Below are 14,627 nucleotides of genomic sequence, written 5' to 3'. Positions count from 1 at the left end.
TACCTTGTCCAACAGAGGTCTGATTTTCCCTCCTCCAACCAGATATCCTAAATATCGAGTTTGTTGTGCTCCTATCGTCTTCTTTGGGTTGTTTTTTTAAACCTGCTGTGTCTAGTTCGGTTATTACCTTCTGCAGATGGATGAGATGGTCTCTCCAACAGTTTCTAAACACTATGCTATCATCCAAGTAAGCCGAACAATACTCCCCATGTGGAACTAATATCCGATTCATTAGTGATTGAAAAGTAGCTGGGGCTCCATGTAGTCCGAAAGGTAATACCGTGAACTGGTATAACCCGGATGGTGTCGCAAAGGCTGTCTTGACCTTGTCAAAGGAATTTGCCAGTAACCTTTGGGAAGGTCTATTGTAGTCAAATATTGTGCCGCCCCTAGCTTTTCCAACAATTCATCTATGCAAGGCATAGGGTAGGCTTGGTATGTTGAAATGCCATTTAATTTCCTATACTCCAAACACATCTGGATGGAACTGTCCGGTTTTGGTACTAGCCTGATTGGTGATGACTAAAGGCTTGTAGAACGTTCGATGACTCCCAGTTTCAACATTTCTTCTACTTCCTGCTGAACTGCAGCCCTTTTGCTTTCTGGCAACCCGTATGGCCTTATTCTAACAAATTGATTTGGAAGAGTCTATGTTATATTCTATCAGGTTGGTTCTGCCAGGTAAGAAGGAAAATACGTTCCTCAGAGGGGTAAGGAACTCGAACAGTTCTTTCTTCTTCTCATCTGGTAATTCAGACTCCCATTGGACCGACTGAAGTGCAGTTGGCTCTGCCTCTTCTTTGATAGTGGATATGTTCATTTCCTGGACTCCCACAGTTTTAACAATGGGTTCTTTCCACTCCTTTAATAGATTTATATGATAGTTCTTAGTCTTTTCTGTCTGGTTGTTCTATTAAGTAGTTGACTGGCCCTAATACAGCCAATACTGTGTATGGGCCTCTCCATTGGGCCAACAACTTGTTCTAGGACGTAGGCAACAACACCAGTACCTTATAGGATCGTACCCTGGAGTTACGGTTGTAATATTTCTCTTGGGTTGCCTGGGCTCTGAATAGGTTCTCTTGTGCCAATTCTCTCAATTTTGTTAGATTTTATCGTAATTGCATAACATAATCAGTGAGTTGGGTTTCCTCTTCCTGGCTTCCCATTCACTTTTTGTGATGTCCAGGACTGTTATAGATTTGTGTCCTAATAACATCATCCACAGGATTCTCCCCATTAGAGCTGAGGGGTGGCAGTACTCTTTCCCAGTTTGCTACTGATGGTTCAGTGATTTTTTTTTTTTACATCTGCTTAATGGTGGTCTTATACCTTTCTACAAGGCCGTCTGTTTGCAGATGATAAACAGACGTTCGAAGTTGCCTTATTTTTTAGTTGTAGGCATACTTTCTGCATGACCCCGGTGACGAAATTCCTTCCCTGATCAGTAATTGCTTCTGCTGGTAAACCCACCCGGGCAAAGAAAGGTACCAAGAAGTTGCATACATTAGTAGCACTGGTACCCCTCATGGAGAAGGCTTCAGGGTATCTTGTGGCGTAGTCCACAATGACCAGGATGAACTGATGACCGTGACTGTGACTGTTAGGTTCAAGTGGGCCCACGATATCCATCCCAATTCTGAGAAAAGCCTTAGGGGGTATACAGGGATTTGTCTTCTGGCAGACCACACACTCTTCACAGTATCGACCCACATCTCGATACACTCCTGGCCAATAAAACCTTTTTAGCACATCTTGAGTTTTTTCCCTGGCCAGATGACCACCAGTGGTGTCGTCATGTGCTAGTTCTATCACAGTCATTCTGAAACTTAGGGGCACTAACAATTGTTCTACCTCTTCCTTTGATTGACCTTTAGTCACTCGATACAGAAGACCCCTTGTTAATTTGAACCATGGTGTAACGCTCACCTGACTTCCACAGAGGCACTGATCTGGTCTGGGCTGCTGTGGCCTCCTCTATGGTGATGCGCAGGACTCGGAAGACCGACTGGACAGAATCCCCGAATCCTGCTTGTCTGATCCGCAGGAGAATCCTTCTGCAGATGGAGAAAGGGGATTAGCTATCTATGGAGTGACACGTGGGCTTCCCACCTCCCCCTTTCACTCTCCTTCGACCACCTCCTAAAATGCCCCTGTTAAGTCTCACCTTAGGTTTCGAAAGGATGAACTCTCCATCCTGCTTCTGGTGCAGGGGTGCGTGTATATACAGTTACTTCACTGGTTAGCTGGAAAAGTGAGGTTCAAGTCCACCTGACTTTCCTGGCAAGGCGCTGTAATATGCAGTTTGTAAAAGTTCAAGAGAATGATCTCCCTTTCATCTGTCTTCGAAATCTGAAGTCCGTTCCTTATTACAGAAACTGCGGGAGTTTTAGGAGTGGAAGAATGGAATCACCGGAAATAACTCAGGTGAGTAAGAGGTAGGATGATTCCTTGAAATGTCTTTTAAATACATCCAGTAATGCTTTGTCTTTTTTCCCCTTAGGGGCCAGGGTACGGTAACTGCCCAAGAAGCAGCGCCGACCCGAGATGCAGAGAGGATCCGCCTGGTACAGACAGGTAAGTATTAAAGACGGAAACCTGGTTTCTTCAAAACGATCCTGCTGCTCACCTTTTGTCTTTCTTCTTCCCCTAGGTGCAGGTATGCGGTGGACCATGCAGAGGGTTGCGATGAAGAATGAAGATGTTTCGTGGACAGGTGAGGGAGCGCGGCGCTGCAGCGAGCAACGCGAAGCGTTTAAAATAAACTCTTCTTCAGGTAGCCGGCGTGATGGTCCCGGACACAGGTAAGAAACTGGTAATGTTCTTGTTCTCACCTTCTCTCTTCTCTCCTTTCCTTGTAGGTGTTCCAGGATCGAATCGGGCGTGGCTGGAGCCAGGATGCAGGAGCTGACACGGTGAGCGTCCAGCTGCTAGGTGCAAAACAACGCGAAGCGTGAGCTGCTGTCTGGGCGTGGCTTAAATAGCCCCCAAAGTAGTTCCAGGTATGTATTCTTCCCCCAGCCACGCCCTAGTGGTAAAGTAGTCCCATAGGTAAAATAGTCCCATTCAGGCTTCAAGGAAGCCTGTATGTTGCAGCACAGTCTGCATCAGGTAAGTTTACACAAAAGCACTCTTCACATTAAAGTTCACTTGTTATGAGCCTGTTCCCCCGGGAACATGATGTCTGCTTCCGGGGACGCTGGACCCGGTCTGGCTCCTTGGGGGTAGGCATCATGACACATGGATAGGTTGATCCTTTCTCGGGAGGTACAATGGACTGTTCCCATGCAGTTTTCAGGGTAGGGTCCGTCTTTAGTTCACTCCGATAGGTAGGGTGTTTGGCCTCTGGTAACCAGTCTATCAACCCAGTAAATTTGTTCCCTTCAGCCCACTCCCTTTTCCCCTCTTCTGACTTAATTCCTACTTTTCTTGTGATGTTTTTGGGGTGTACTGTTCCCCCCCCCCCCCCCCCCCAAGTCTATTTGGGGGAATGGGGCGGTTAGTAGCCATTCAGCATCTTTTACACAATCTTGAAATGATGGCAGATCGGTCCCTAATAACACTGGGGTTGGTAAATGAGGCATGATGGCGACCTTCATCTTAGATTCAACCCCTTTTACCTCTATGGTAACTTCCTTTGAGGGTTAGGACTTAGTAACACCATGAACACATTTGATAGGTATTGGAGCCATCGTCCCAGTCCCACTTACTTCCAGTCCGACTGCCGTCTGTTCACTTTCGCTATCAAGTAGGGCTCGTCTAGATGTCCCGTTCACTCTCAAATCTAGGAAGTACGGGTCTCGACTTCGCCTAAATTCTTTTCCTTGAATTAACCCAATTTCCATTGGTTCAGCCGGTGTAGATTTCTTGGGGCAAAACCTTGCAATATGTCACCAGTCCCCACAGCCGAAACACTGCGGCTGTCTGCTTATGCTAGGCCAGGTTACAGTCTTTGGTTCCATCCGTGGAGGTCTTGGTTCCCCTGTTCCAGGTCCCTTCATGGTAGTAGTTTTTAGTAACTTGGTGGTAATTCCACGGACAGAGGCTGCCTTCTGGAAGGCAGAAGTGATGTCAATGGCCTCTGCCAACGTGGGTCGATGGTGTTGTCATACCCACCATTGCATAGGTGGGGGAAGAGCCTCTGTAAACTGCTCCAGTTTTATTTTATCCACCAAATCTTGAACACTATTAGCTGGTTTTAACCACTTGTCTGTTATATCCTGGATGCGATAGTACAACTGCCGGGGCGTTTCCCCGGGCTTTAACTTGGTCTCCCTGAGTCCGATTCTGTAGGCTTCCTCGTCCATTCCCATACGTTCTAGAATTATCCTTTTTATATCAGCATACGAGGCTCCAGCTGGGTTAGCCGCCTGATAAGCCCCCTGCATGACTCCAGTTAATAAAGGGGCTATGAAGTGGCCCCATTTCTCCACTGGCCACTGGGCATGTCGGGCTACCCTTTCAAAATTGGTAAGGAAATAGCACGGATCCTCATCGGGATGGAATTTCTGTAGGACCGCCATTGGAGCCATAGGGTTCCCTCTAGCTACCACAGCCTCAGTTACCTTCTTCAAAGCGTCTTGATCGGCGGCTTGCAATTGTAGGGCCTGCTGCAGGGTTTGGCGATCAGTCTAGGCCTGGTGAGATTGCACCTGGATTGCTTGTTGAAGTTGCTGTTGTCCTTCAGCCAGGGCTTTTATTATGGCCTCCATTGCGTACTGCCTTATCCCACCGCTGCCACCAAATTTGTAAGGATGGGGCAAGAAGGCAGAGAGTTGGAAAATAAAACAGCCTTTTTATTCAGGTGTACAAGGAAAAGTATTAAAAAAATATAAAGAACTTCAATTCAGTCTTCTGCTCCTTCCTTGTAGGGATGAACCTGTTGTCTCCTTAGGTTAATCCTCATAAGCCCAGAGCGTCTACGGTGTGGCTCTCTCTCCCTCAGCTCAGGTGTTCTGAAAGAAATCAGATGAAACACTCAGTCCGTTGTCAGTTTCTTCCTTAAATAGGGGACAGATGGCTTTTGATCAATCAGAAGGGACTTGGTTATTAAGTCTATGAATAACCCCTATAAGCCCCACCCCTTTTCTCTCTGTACGAAGGTTGCCAAGATGTCTCATTCACCATTTCGGTGGCTTTCCCCTTCCATGGGTTGCTGCCGAACTGACTAACAGGTGAGTTTCTTGTTTGTAGGCAGGAGCGGGAAGGTATTGTCAAGTCTGTCACGTTTGTCTCTCTCGGCGCCTGTTCCTGTTTGTTCATCATTGTTAATGAACGGACGCCAGAGACGCTGTTCACCTTCCTCGTGGTTCAGAGTTCCCATTTCTGAGCTTCCACCAGCTTCCGCAACCCCCTCCCATCTGCGTTCGAATTGAAACTTCGGTTTACTGGCCGCGGCCCCTCGGGTGAGCTGCGCTGTGTCCGACGGCCAGAAACCTCCCCCCGCTTGCGTCTCCCACTTCGATTCGCCGCCGGCCGTTGATTCCACATCCACATGTTCACAAACACTTATTAATTTATTTACACAATCATTTGTAAAACATTTCACTAGAAGAAGGCAACTTAATATTATACACAAATACACTTCAATACAAAACTGTAAGCTTTTGAGGCAGTTTGAACTCCCCTGAAATAGGAGCAAAATGGCAGTTCAATTACTTAGCAGTGAGCAAAAAGGACAAAAGTAAGTTGAATAGATTATATGTACTTCCAAGGTAGTGTAAATATTTTCGTTCACCAGAATAGTTCAGTTCAATAGGCCAGGCCAAAGTCAATGGATCAGTTCTGGTATAAAATGGTAAAGTCTTGGCAAAAGTTCTCAGAAGTAGTTTAGGTGAAAAAACAATAATTTGTGGGGTCACAAGCCGATTAGGCCTGTAAATTGGGAAAGTTTCACAAACTTTCACTGCAAGAGTTAGGATCTCTCAACCGGATGGCACAGTATCTTAATGTGAAGCAAATATATGCAGCTGAAGACGTTGGTTCCTGGCAGTTCCTGCAGATCTCGCCGTTTCTGAGCCTCGGTCCTGGGGACAAGAGGGAGGACGTCGGGGGACTCCTGCACTGCACGGGATCCTTGTCGGAGCAAACAAAATGGAGTCACTTCGGTTCCAGTAGCCGTTACTTCAAGACACAAACTGGTTTCCCTCTCCATGGCTAAACCTTAACCAGCATTGAGAATCCGATCCCGGTGTCTTCTGAACCCGATTGGTCCCACCAACTCTAAGGAAGAAGCCGTCCATGAAGGAGCTTCTCTGTCGAATGGAGTTCTGGCGATTTGGAATTGCAGAAGGTTTTCACCGGGCAAACCAACGGTACAGTGGTTGCAGCAGTCGTCCTCTTCCAGCTCGTCTTTGGTTCTTTCGTTCCAGTGGTCATCTCCGCCTTTCAATCCACGAGACTCACCTTTTAAACAGTTTTCTCCCATTCATTCCAGCATATCCGTCACTCACCCACCAGGTTGGCTTTCCTTGCCGGACAGTCAGCCAGCCAATCACGCCAGAGTGCATTTGGGTCTCCTAGGAGACTAAGCACAGGGAGTTTCGGGCACCTCGCTCACTTCCTGCCCACCCTAGACACTCAGACGCCAAGGGCGGATTTCAGTCCTGAAGCTCGCCAAAGCCTGGATTGCCACGCAGAGACAAACTCTAGAAGGACCCTTCCAAAAAGAAATGGCAAAAAAAGAAGACCGGGACCCGTTTAAACAAAGGGGCTTAAGGCGCCATCTTGAAAAACATGGCTCCCGTGATTTTTAGCTACCGTTGTTCGCGGTCGGGAAAAATCATGGTAGTTTGTTGTAAAACCACTGTTAACAGCCTTTTCAATAGGAAAGGGTAGCATTTGACTGCTACATGAGTGTTTAGGCACAGGGATACTATGTAACCCCTCCAGCAATCCATTGTAAGATGGTGTGTGCTGGGTCTTTGAATTTTGAAAAGACTAGTAAAGTCAATTTCACTTTACATTCTCTGGGAAACAGGGAAGTCTAAAAAGACATCCATGTGTCACTGCACGGACGGTGCTGTGTAACACATGAAAAGATGCCTATGGAGTTCTCTTAAAACTCCAAAGTCAAAGAACACCACACATCAAAATACATGAAAGTGGGAAAAAAGGCTCACTCTTTCCAGGTAAACAAAATCAAGTCCTCAAAATCCAGCTAAGTTGCTGGGGGTCTCTAAGGTGAAGGGAACTAGCACATTTATGAGAATTCTCCCTAACAGTGGATGTGAAGGTATTTTACTCTCCTGCAATTAGGTTGTGCCTCTTCCCAAAAGTAAAGTGTTGGTATCAACAGATTAGTCCCTTGAGGATAATTGTAGGAGTGTCCCCAACTGGGTCTTGCTTCCCCTGACTTGCTGTTAGCCTGTCCTTAAGTCTGCATCAGGTTGTTGCCTACCTAGAATAACTACCTAGAATAACTATTCATTAAAGTGTAACATCGGGTTTTACTTTCCCCTTCATTGTGAAGTCAAAGTATGTGGATTTTACTTACCTTGTGTTAGCTGTGTGCCATCCAAAATAAGTTAGAGTTACTGCTTATCTCAATCTGGTGTTCCCTGATTTCAAAAGCACCTGTAATTGTATATTACATCCTTAGGTTTTACTCACCTAGTATAACGGTGTTATGACAAAAGTAGTCATAGGTTTTTACTGCACCTAGAATAAGTGTTCCACTATTCACCAAAAGTATAGTGTCCAGTTGACTGATTAAGTGATTTGTGCTGAGAATCATTATACAACTGGAAGGGTCTACTGCCCTTGCATTACTGAATGTAATTGTAAAAAGTAACCATTGGTTTTTACTCCCCAAGAATAGGCTTGACCTATACTGAATGTGTATGAAAAGGTTTCGACTTCCCTAGAAGTACTGTGAGGTACTTCAGATAAGGTCTATACTTGGGTCTGTGTACTTTCAAGTATAGTGTTTTGTTTTTATACTCCGATTTCATATGATGTTTTAGTGCTTACTTACCTCTAGATTTATCTGCATACCTGTATTTAAAATGACATGCATTACTGACCGTAATAGCATTTCTGATGATTGTATCTGCTTAGATTCACAAGCTGTGCATATGGTCTGACATCTAATGGTAACCGTAGAGTATTCCATCTCGTCTTTCAGAGACCGAAAGGGGACGTCGGAATAGGCAGGTCTGTAACACTATGCCTATCGTGACGTGTAGTGTACCCAAAATCCCGCATGTGCCGAGGTCCCTCCGATTGTATTTTTTCTGCCACGACGGAGCCAAAGGCTATCTGAGTGAGTACATGAAGAAGAGAGAAGTAGTAAGCCGCCGTTACTTCCACCCTGAACGGGGAGGTAGGGAGGGCGCATGCGAATCTAAACAGATACAATCATCAGAAATGCTATTGCGATAATGCATGTCTTTCTGATGCTTGTTAATATACTTAGAATCACATGCTGTGCATGACAAGCGAGCAGAACCCAGAGTTGGAGGTGGGTTGTGAGAAAGAACAGTAGAGAAAAGATGCCTTAGTACTGCTTGTCCCACCTGAGAATCAGACCTAGAATGAGTGTCTAGGCAATAGTGTTTTGTAAAGGTGTGTACAGAACTCCAGTTTGCCGCTTTGCAAATGGAATCTAGGGGAACATTTGCAATGAATGCTATGGAAGCCCCAGTGCCCCGAGTAGAGTGTGCTCTAGGCTTGAAGGACAGTCTCTCTTAGCAAGAGCGTAACAGTGTGATGCATTTGACAATCCACCTTGAGATAGCTGATTTAGAGACCGGATCCCGTGCCTGCCAGCTGCCACTGAAAAGAAAAATTGGTTTGTTTTCCTCAGTGGTTTTGTTCTTTCCAGGTAGAACATGACTGCTGTGCACATATCTAGTGTGTGCAGGCTTCTTTCGGCCATGCTAGCTGGATTCTGGAAAAAGGTAGGAAGTTCAATCGATTGGTTCACATAGAACTTCGAGATGAATTTAGGCGCGAATGTGGATTGCGTGTGCAGAACTACCTTATCCCTGTGGATTGTAAGAAAGGGGTCTAGAACAGAAACGGCCTGTAGTTCACTAACCAGTCTTATGAGGAAGGTCTTTTAGACTTGCTTTATGCATTGGCTCAAAGGCAGACCCCATGAGCCTGGTTAAAACCACAATTAGATCCCATCCAGGAGCTGGGTGAGAAATGGGAGGAAACATTCTTTTAACCCCTTCCATAAATGCCTTAATTACCAGTAACAACTGTTGTTGTGACGTGGTGTAGGCTGAAAGATCAGCCAGATAAACCTTCAGAGAATTGAAGACCCACCCTGTGTCCAACAAATGGGTTAGGTAAAGTACAATGTGTGTGGGTGAGCAATCGATGGGATTGACCCCCTTGGTATTACACCAGATAACAAACGTTTCCTTTTGCTGGCATAGCAAAAACTGGTGTTAGGTTTCCTCGCTTCCCCGAGTATGTCCATGCATTTCAACTCTATGACCTCAGGGGCCAGGCTGCTAAATTCAGAGTTTGTGGGCATGGGTGTAGGGTCTCCCCCTGTCCCGAGACAACATGTTGTACAGGCAGGGTAGTTTTACTGGTGGAGAGGGACATTTCCATCAGATCAAGAACCAGGGTTGGCGAGCCCCCCTGGGGGCCACCAGTATCATGGTAACTGGTTCCTGGTGCATCTTGTGCACTATTTTGTTTAGAAGGGGAGTTGGGGGTGGGGTGGGGGAGCCTAGACACATTTCCCTGACCATGTTATCCAGAGACCGTTCCCTTGGAGCAGTTCTGGGGGTACCTGGAGGCGTAGTCCTGGCATTGGGCGTTCTCCTGAGTTGCGAACAGGTCGATCTCTAGGAAGCCCCATTCTGCGAAGACGTTGGATACGATGTCTTTGTGCAGACGCCACTGGTACTCTACGGGCAGAGGGAAATCTCTGCTGAGCACGTCTGCCAGAAGACTGAGTTACCCTGGAGCATGTTGGGACAACAGAAACGTCTTGTGTTTGAGAGCCCATATCCAAATGTTTTGGGTCAGCTTGGATAGCCCTGGAGAGTGAGTTCCCCACTACCCCCCTGTTTGTTCAGGTAATACATGGCTGTAGTGCTATTAGAATCAGCACTGTCTTCCCTTGTAGTTGCATCTGAAAAGTCTTTAATGCCCTGAACACTGCTAATCGCTTCAGTAGGTTTATATGGTTGGATGCTACTTGTGGGGACCACACTCCATGCGCTGTCTGCTGAAGCAGGTGAGCCCCCCCACCCCGAGAAAGAGGAGTGTCGTGAGAGTGGCTTCCACTGCAGGGGTGGTGAAGGTTTTCCCTTGACCACCACTGCAGAGAAAGAACGAGGGCTGGCGAGAACACTACCAGATCTTTCCATTGTCCGCTAGCCTGCCACCACTGGCTGTTGAGCCACTCTTGCATGGGACGCATGCGCAGCCACGCGTGACAAACCAAGTATGTGCATCATCCCTAGCAAACGCATGGCTTTGGGCACCGTTACCTCCCGACTGGCTACATATTGAGGGATCTGAAAAAGCATGTTCTGAACCCTCTCGTTGGAGGGGAAGACGAGGCTGTCTTTTGTCCAGATTAGAGCCCCCAGAAATGTTTTTACTTGGCTGGGGACTAGACTGGATTTTTTCCAGATGGAGAATACCAGACTGAACAGGTGGTCTACGGCCCTTTGGGTGTTCAAAAAACATGCATAGTACGAGTCCCCTGTTATGAGCCAGTCGTCGAGGTAAGGGTAAACAGGGACGGATAGTCTGCGCAGGTGTGCTGCTACTGCTGCCAGTACCTTGGTAAACACCCTTGGCGCTGAGGCGATGCCGAAGGGGAGCACTTTTAATTGGTAATGCCTGTCCTCTACCATGAACCTTCGATATTGCCTGTGTGCTGGCAATATTGAAATATGAAATTATGCATCTTTCATGTCCAATGTTGCCATGTAGTCCCCCTGTTTCAACAGTGGGATCACCTCCTGTAGCGTTATCATGCAAAGCTTTTGAGGTTTTATGAACTTGTTCGCTGGGCGCAGGTCTGTGAGGTCCTTTTTGGATACAAGGAAGTACACTGAATAAATACCCTGGTTTACCTGAAGAATAGGGACAGCTTCTATGATATCCTTTCCCAGCAGCGCTTCCACCTCTTGATTCAGGATCTCCAGATGGTCCAGTGAGAGGCGCCGTCGGCGCGGTGGTCTGAATTTTGGAGGTCGGGCGAATTCCACGCAGTACCCGTGGGCACCCGTCTTTATGACCCACTGGTCTGAAGTTATCCCCTCCCATGTCGTGAGGAAAGATGTTAAGCTCCCCCCAAACCGGGGTGACATGGGAGGGGACCTGGATCTGATGGTAATTTCTGATCAGAGGATGCGGCTCCTCTAGGATTGGGGCCTCTACCTCTGGCTTTGCCACATCGCTGACCCCTTAGTGGGTAGTATGCGGGGCTTCCTGAAGTTTGTCCAGCATTAAAGTTTACCGTGCCATAGTTCTGACTTGCACGGGACGGCCCTCGAAAGGACCGGCGAGCATTACCTCCTCTCAGTTCACTCCGACTGACCACGGTGGCCATATATTTATTCTTGTACTAACATACTATAAAGATGTTCCCCCCGCTAGATCTAACGGAGGAAAAAGATAGATGTATCCCTGGAACGCACCTCGATAAGCCTCTTGAACCTGTGAAAGCTGTTGACCTATTGTTCACCCCTTGTATACTATTCTTTAGAATAATGAACGACTCACACCCAGAGCTATGTGTTATGTCTCCTGTGATGTTAGAATAACGATTCGTAGGATTCATATGGCGTTTTGAATTACGTCTAACCAAGAATGAGTGTGAGGCCACAAGGGCAAATGTTAGCATATGCAAAGATTTATCAACCACCAACCGACCAAAGATCCACCCGGATGAGTTCAGCTGACCTGCAGGCATCGCACTGGCACCACGTGGACCTCCGCCAATCCTGGAGCACTGGGCATAAGGATTACATAGTATCTAGCCTTCACCACCCAATCCCCACAACTTATGTGCCCCCTATAGCTTACGTCATCTATGATGCAACATTGTAATAAATAAGAATGTTTGCTGATTTTTGGCAGAGCGCTCGCAGAGTTTGCAGAGTTCTCCGCTTGCCCTATATTGGTTTAGATAAACTTACTTTTGACTTGACCCGCACTTGGTCTTGGTCTCATTCCCATTTGGGTGTGTCCATTATTGACTCTCACTGGGGAGTTCTAAATGCCTTATTGGGGACCGCTCACTTTTCACGTGAATTTGCTTATTTTTACTAGATGAGCATGCACTGCTGAAAGACTACCTATATGGCCCATTACAAAAAACGATCTGTAGGCTTAAAATTACATGACACCTGAGCGCTTGCCAGCTCCTGTACCCCTGTCTGTCAGACAACTCCCAGTCTCCTCAAGAACCTTTAATTGCAGCTCCAGAAGCCTATATTTGCAGCTACCAAACAAAACAGGCAATTTTAGACATGTTGGGATCAATATAATGTACATAAAACCAATGTTACCTGTGTGTTCTTGTTTTCAGCATTTACAACTGAAGGATATCCATTTATAAGTCTCTGCACAATTGCTACTAATCTGGACGTCTGGCTTGATGAAAAAGGGTCCCATACACCTTCAGCAACACCTATTAAAAAAGGCAAATTATTTAACTTGTACAAAAAAATGTATTGTTGCAAGTATAATCATTTATTTGCCAAGATAAAAACGTGCACACATTAAATATGTCCCATATTAAAGATTGCCACCAGGCTGTATTTAATACTCTCACAATTCAGATTTGTAAAGAGATGGGTGGGCTACTACACCAACGGTGGGAAAGAAAAATACACGTCCACGTGTGTAGATTTTTAATAATGACACAAAACATTGAAGTCCCTCTTCCTAGTCAGTCGGCTGGTATAAAAAGCACATTTCTATAGTGATCCTCCCCATATGAAATGGTTACTTGAAGCCTTACAGAAAAGTGAACAAATGCAGACTAGATGCACATTCATGACACACATTACTTACCCAGTAATGGTCCGATACTCGTATCTGTTTAGTCACATGCTTTGCATATTCTGCCAATGGTTGGTCTGGAATATTCAAAGTTGCTTACTTCAAAACAAAAAGTAGGCCGGGTTGGGTATGATTTTCATAATTATGATAAATCTTCGCGACCTGTGACAACCCCATAACTTTTTGCATGGACCTGGTAAATAAACTTGTCCCTAGGTGAGTGGGAATCTTTTACCCCTCTCACCTAGTCTTATTCTTTGTATGGGTGACCATTTAAGGTCTCTCCATAGTGTAGGGTTGAAGTTAGTTTACTAAAACCTCCAGAGCTCGAGTCCCCTCACCAGACTGCTGGACTCAAGGAGTGAAGGAGGCCCAACCAGTATCCGAGATCCGCAGTGGTGCCGTTTATGTGCGATGAAACCACAAAGTGCCGCTGACCCGAAAATAGCCTGTAGCTGTCGACGACCTCCAAATTGCTGAAGGAGTCCTCCAGACGTCCTCCCTCTTGTCCCCACGACTGAGGCTCAGGAACCCAGGATCTGCATTGCTGCAACAGGACAGAATCCAGCTGGACCACTCTTCTTCAAACCAGAGGTACTGTTTAGACTTTAAATACTTACCTCATTGTATCGTTAGATGTGCTCCTCAGTTGAGACTTTCATGGGCTATATGATTCCAACTCTGCTTTTTCACAAGTGCGACAGCTTGTGACACAAAGTGATTTCTACAAGACTATCTAACTTTGTGCAAGACTTTGTAGCTAAGAAGTGCCTCAGCTCCATAAACTGTGCTCCAATTGACTTTGGCTGTCCTGGCTCCCTGCAGACTCTTCTAGTCCATTGACTTTGATAGTTATGTCCCTCGTAAGTGGTAACTTGTTTTAGACAGTCATTGCTGGGAAAGGCTTGTCTAGATCTCATTGGAAGATTAATTGTCCTTACCTATACCGAGAACCTGTTTTAACCTTTTTCCTTCCTTTAACCTTTCCTTTCTGCAATCCTCAGAATCTGTATAGTATAACTAGTGTGATATACAAATGCCATCACTGTCCTTGTGAATGAAGTCATCGCCCGGTGTAGGAAGTGTGTAAAAAGCATCTCTAAAGAGTATCCACTAAACTTGTGCTGATTCCTGAAAAGTATTTGAAAGTATATTTGATTGTTACATACATTGCCCTACTACATCCCGTCCCCTTTATTCCATACTGTATGGGCATCACTCGCTAGGGACGAGAGCCCGAACCTTTTTCACCAGAAAAACACTCTTCCCCTTTAAATTTAGATGCACGCAGGGGCCTGGGAGCATGCACTCCACTGACTCTGCCCATCAGCGCCAAGCCTCAGTCCTTTTCCGCGTCGACAGGAACAAACCGATTTCACCAGCGCTCCTGGGTTAGGCCTCCGGCCTAGTAATTACACACGCTCTTCCCCGGAGAAGGGTCTTTTTTTTTTCTTCATTCAGATAATCTGTCCTCTGGTGCCACCCTCCATCCCAGCGTATGGCGACGTCAGCAGGTGTCCAGCCTGCAAGGGGTTCTACCCTACGTCTCACCCACACGCTCTGTCTCCGCTGCCTTGGCCCCGACCACAGCTGGGAGGGATATACCACGCGCAACGTGCTTTCATCTCGCGCTCTGAAGA

General features: G+C 46.3%; 1 protein-coding gene across 3 annotated transcripts in view; it reads right to left on the bottom strand.

Moving 5' to 3' along the window:
* The window catches only part of PAXBP1 (PAX3 and PAX7 binding protein 1), a 503,587-nt gene that overhangs the window by 108,758 nt on the left and 380,202 nt on the right, over positions 1 to 14,627 (bottom strand). For all 3 annotated transcript variants that reach the window (XR_011283466.1, XM_069636333.1, XM_069636334.1), the window contains exon 13: positions 12,492 to 12,613. Coding sequence is in view for 2 of the 3 variants with exons in the window: in XM_069636333.1 (XP_069492434.1) it covers positions 12,492 to 12,613 (122 nt within the window). In the remaining variant the exon portion in view is untranslated. The remainder of the gene's footprint in view (positions 1 to 12,491; positions 12,614 to 14,627) is intronic.

The sequence above is a fragment of the Ambystoma mexicanum genome, chromosome 7p (genome assembly GCF_040938575.1).
Source record: "Ambystoma mexicanum isolate Mex_15411 chromosome 7p, UKY_AmexF1_1, whole genome shotgun sequence".
Taxonomy (NCBI): domain Eukaryota; kingdom Metazoa; phylum Chordata; class Amphibia; order Caudata; family Ambystomatidae; genus Ambystoma; species Ambystoma mexicanum.
This window is presented reverse-complemented; position numbering and strand designations above follow the sequence as displayed.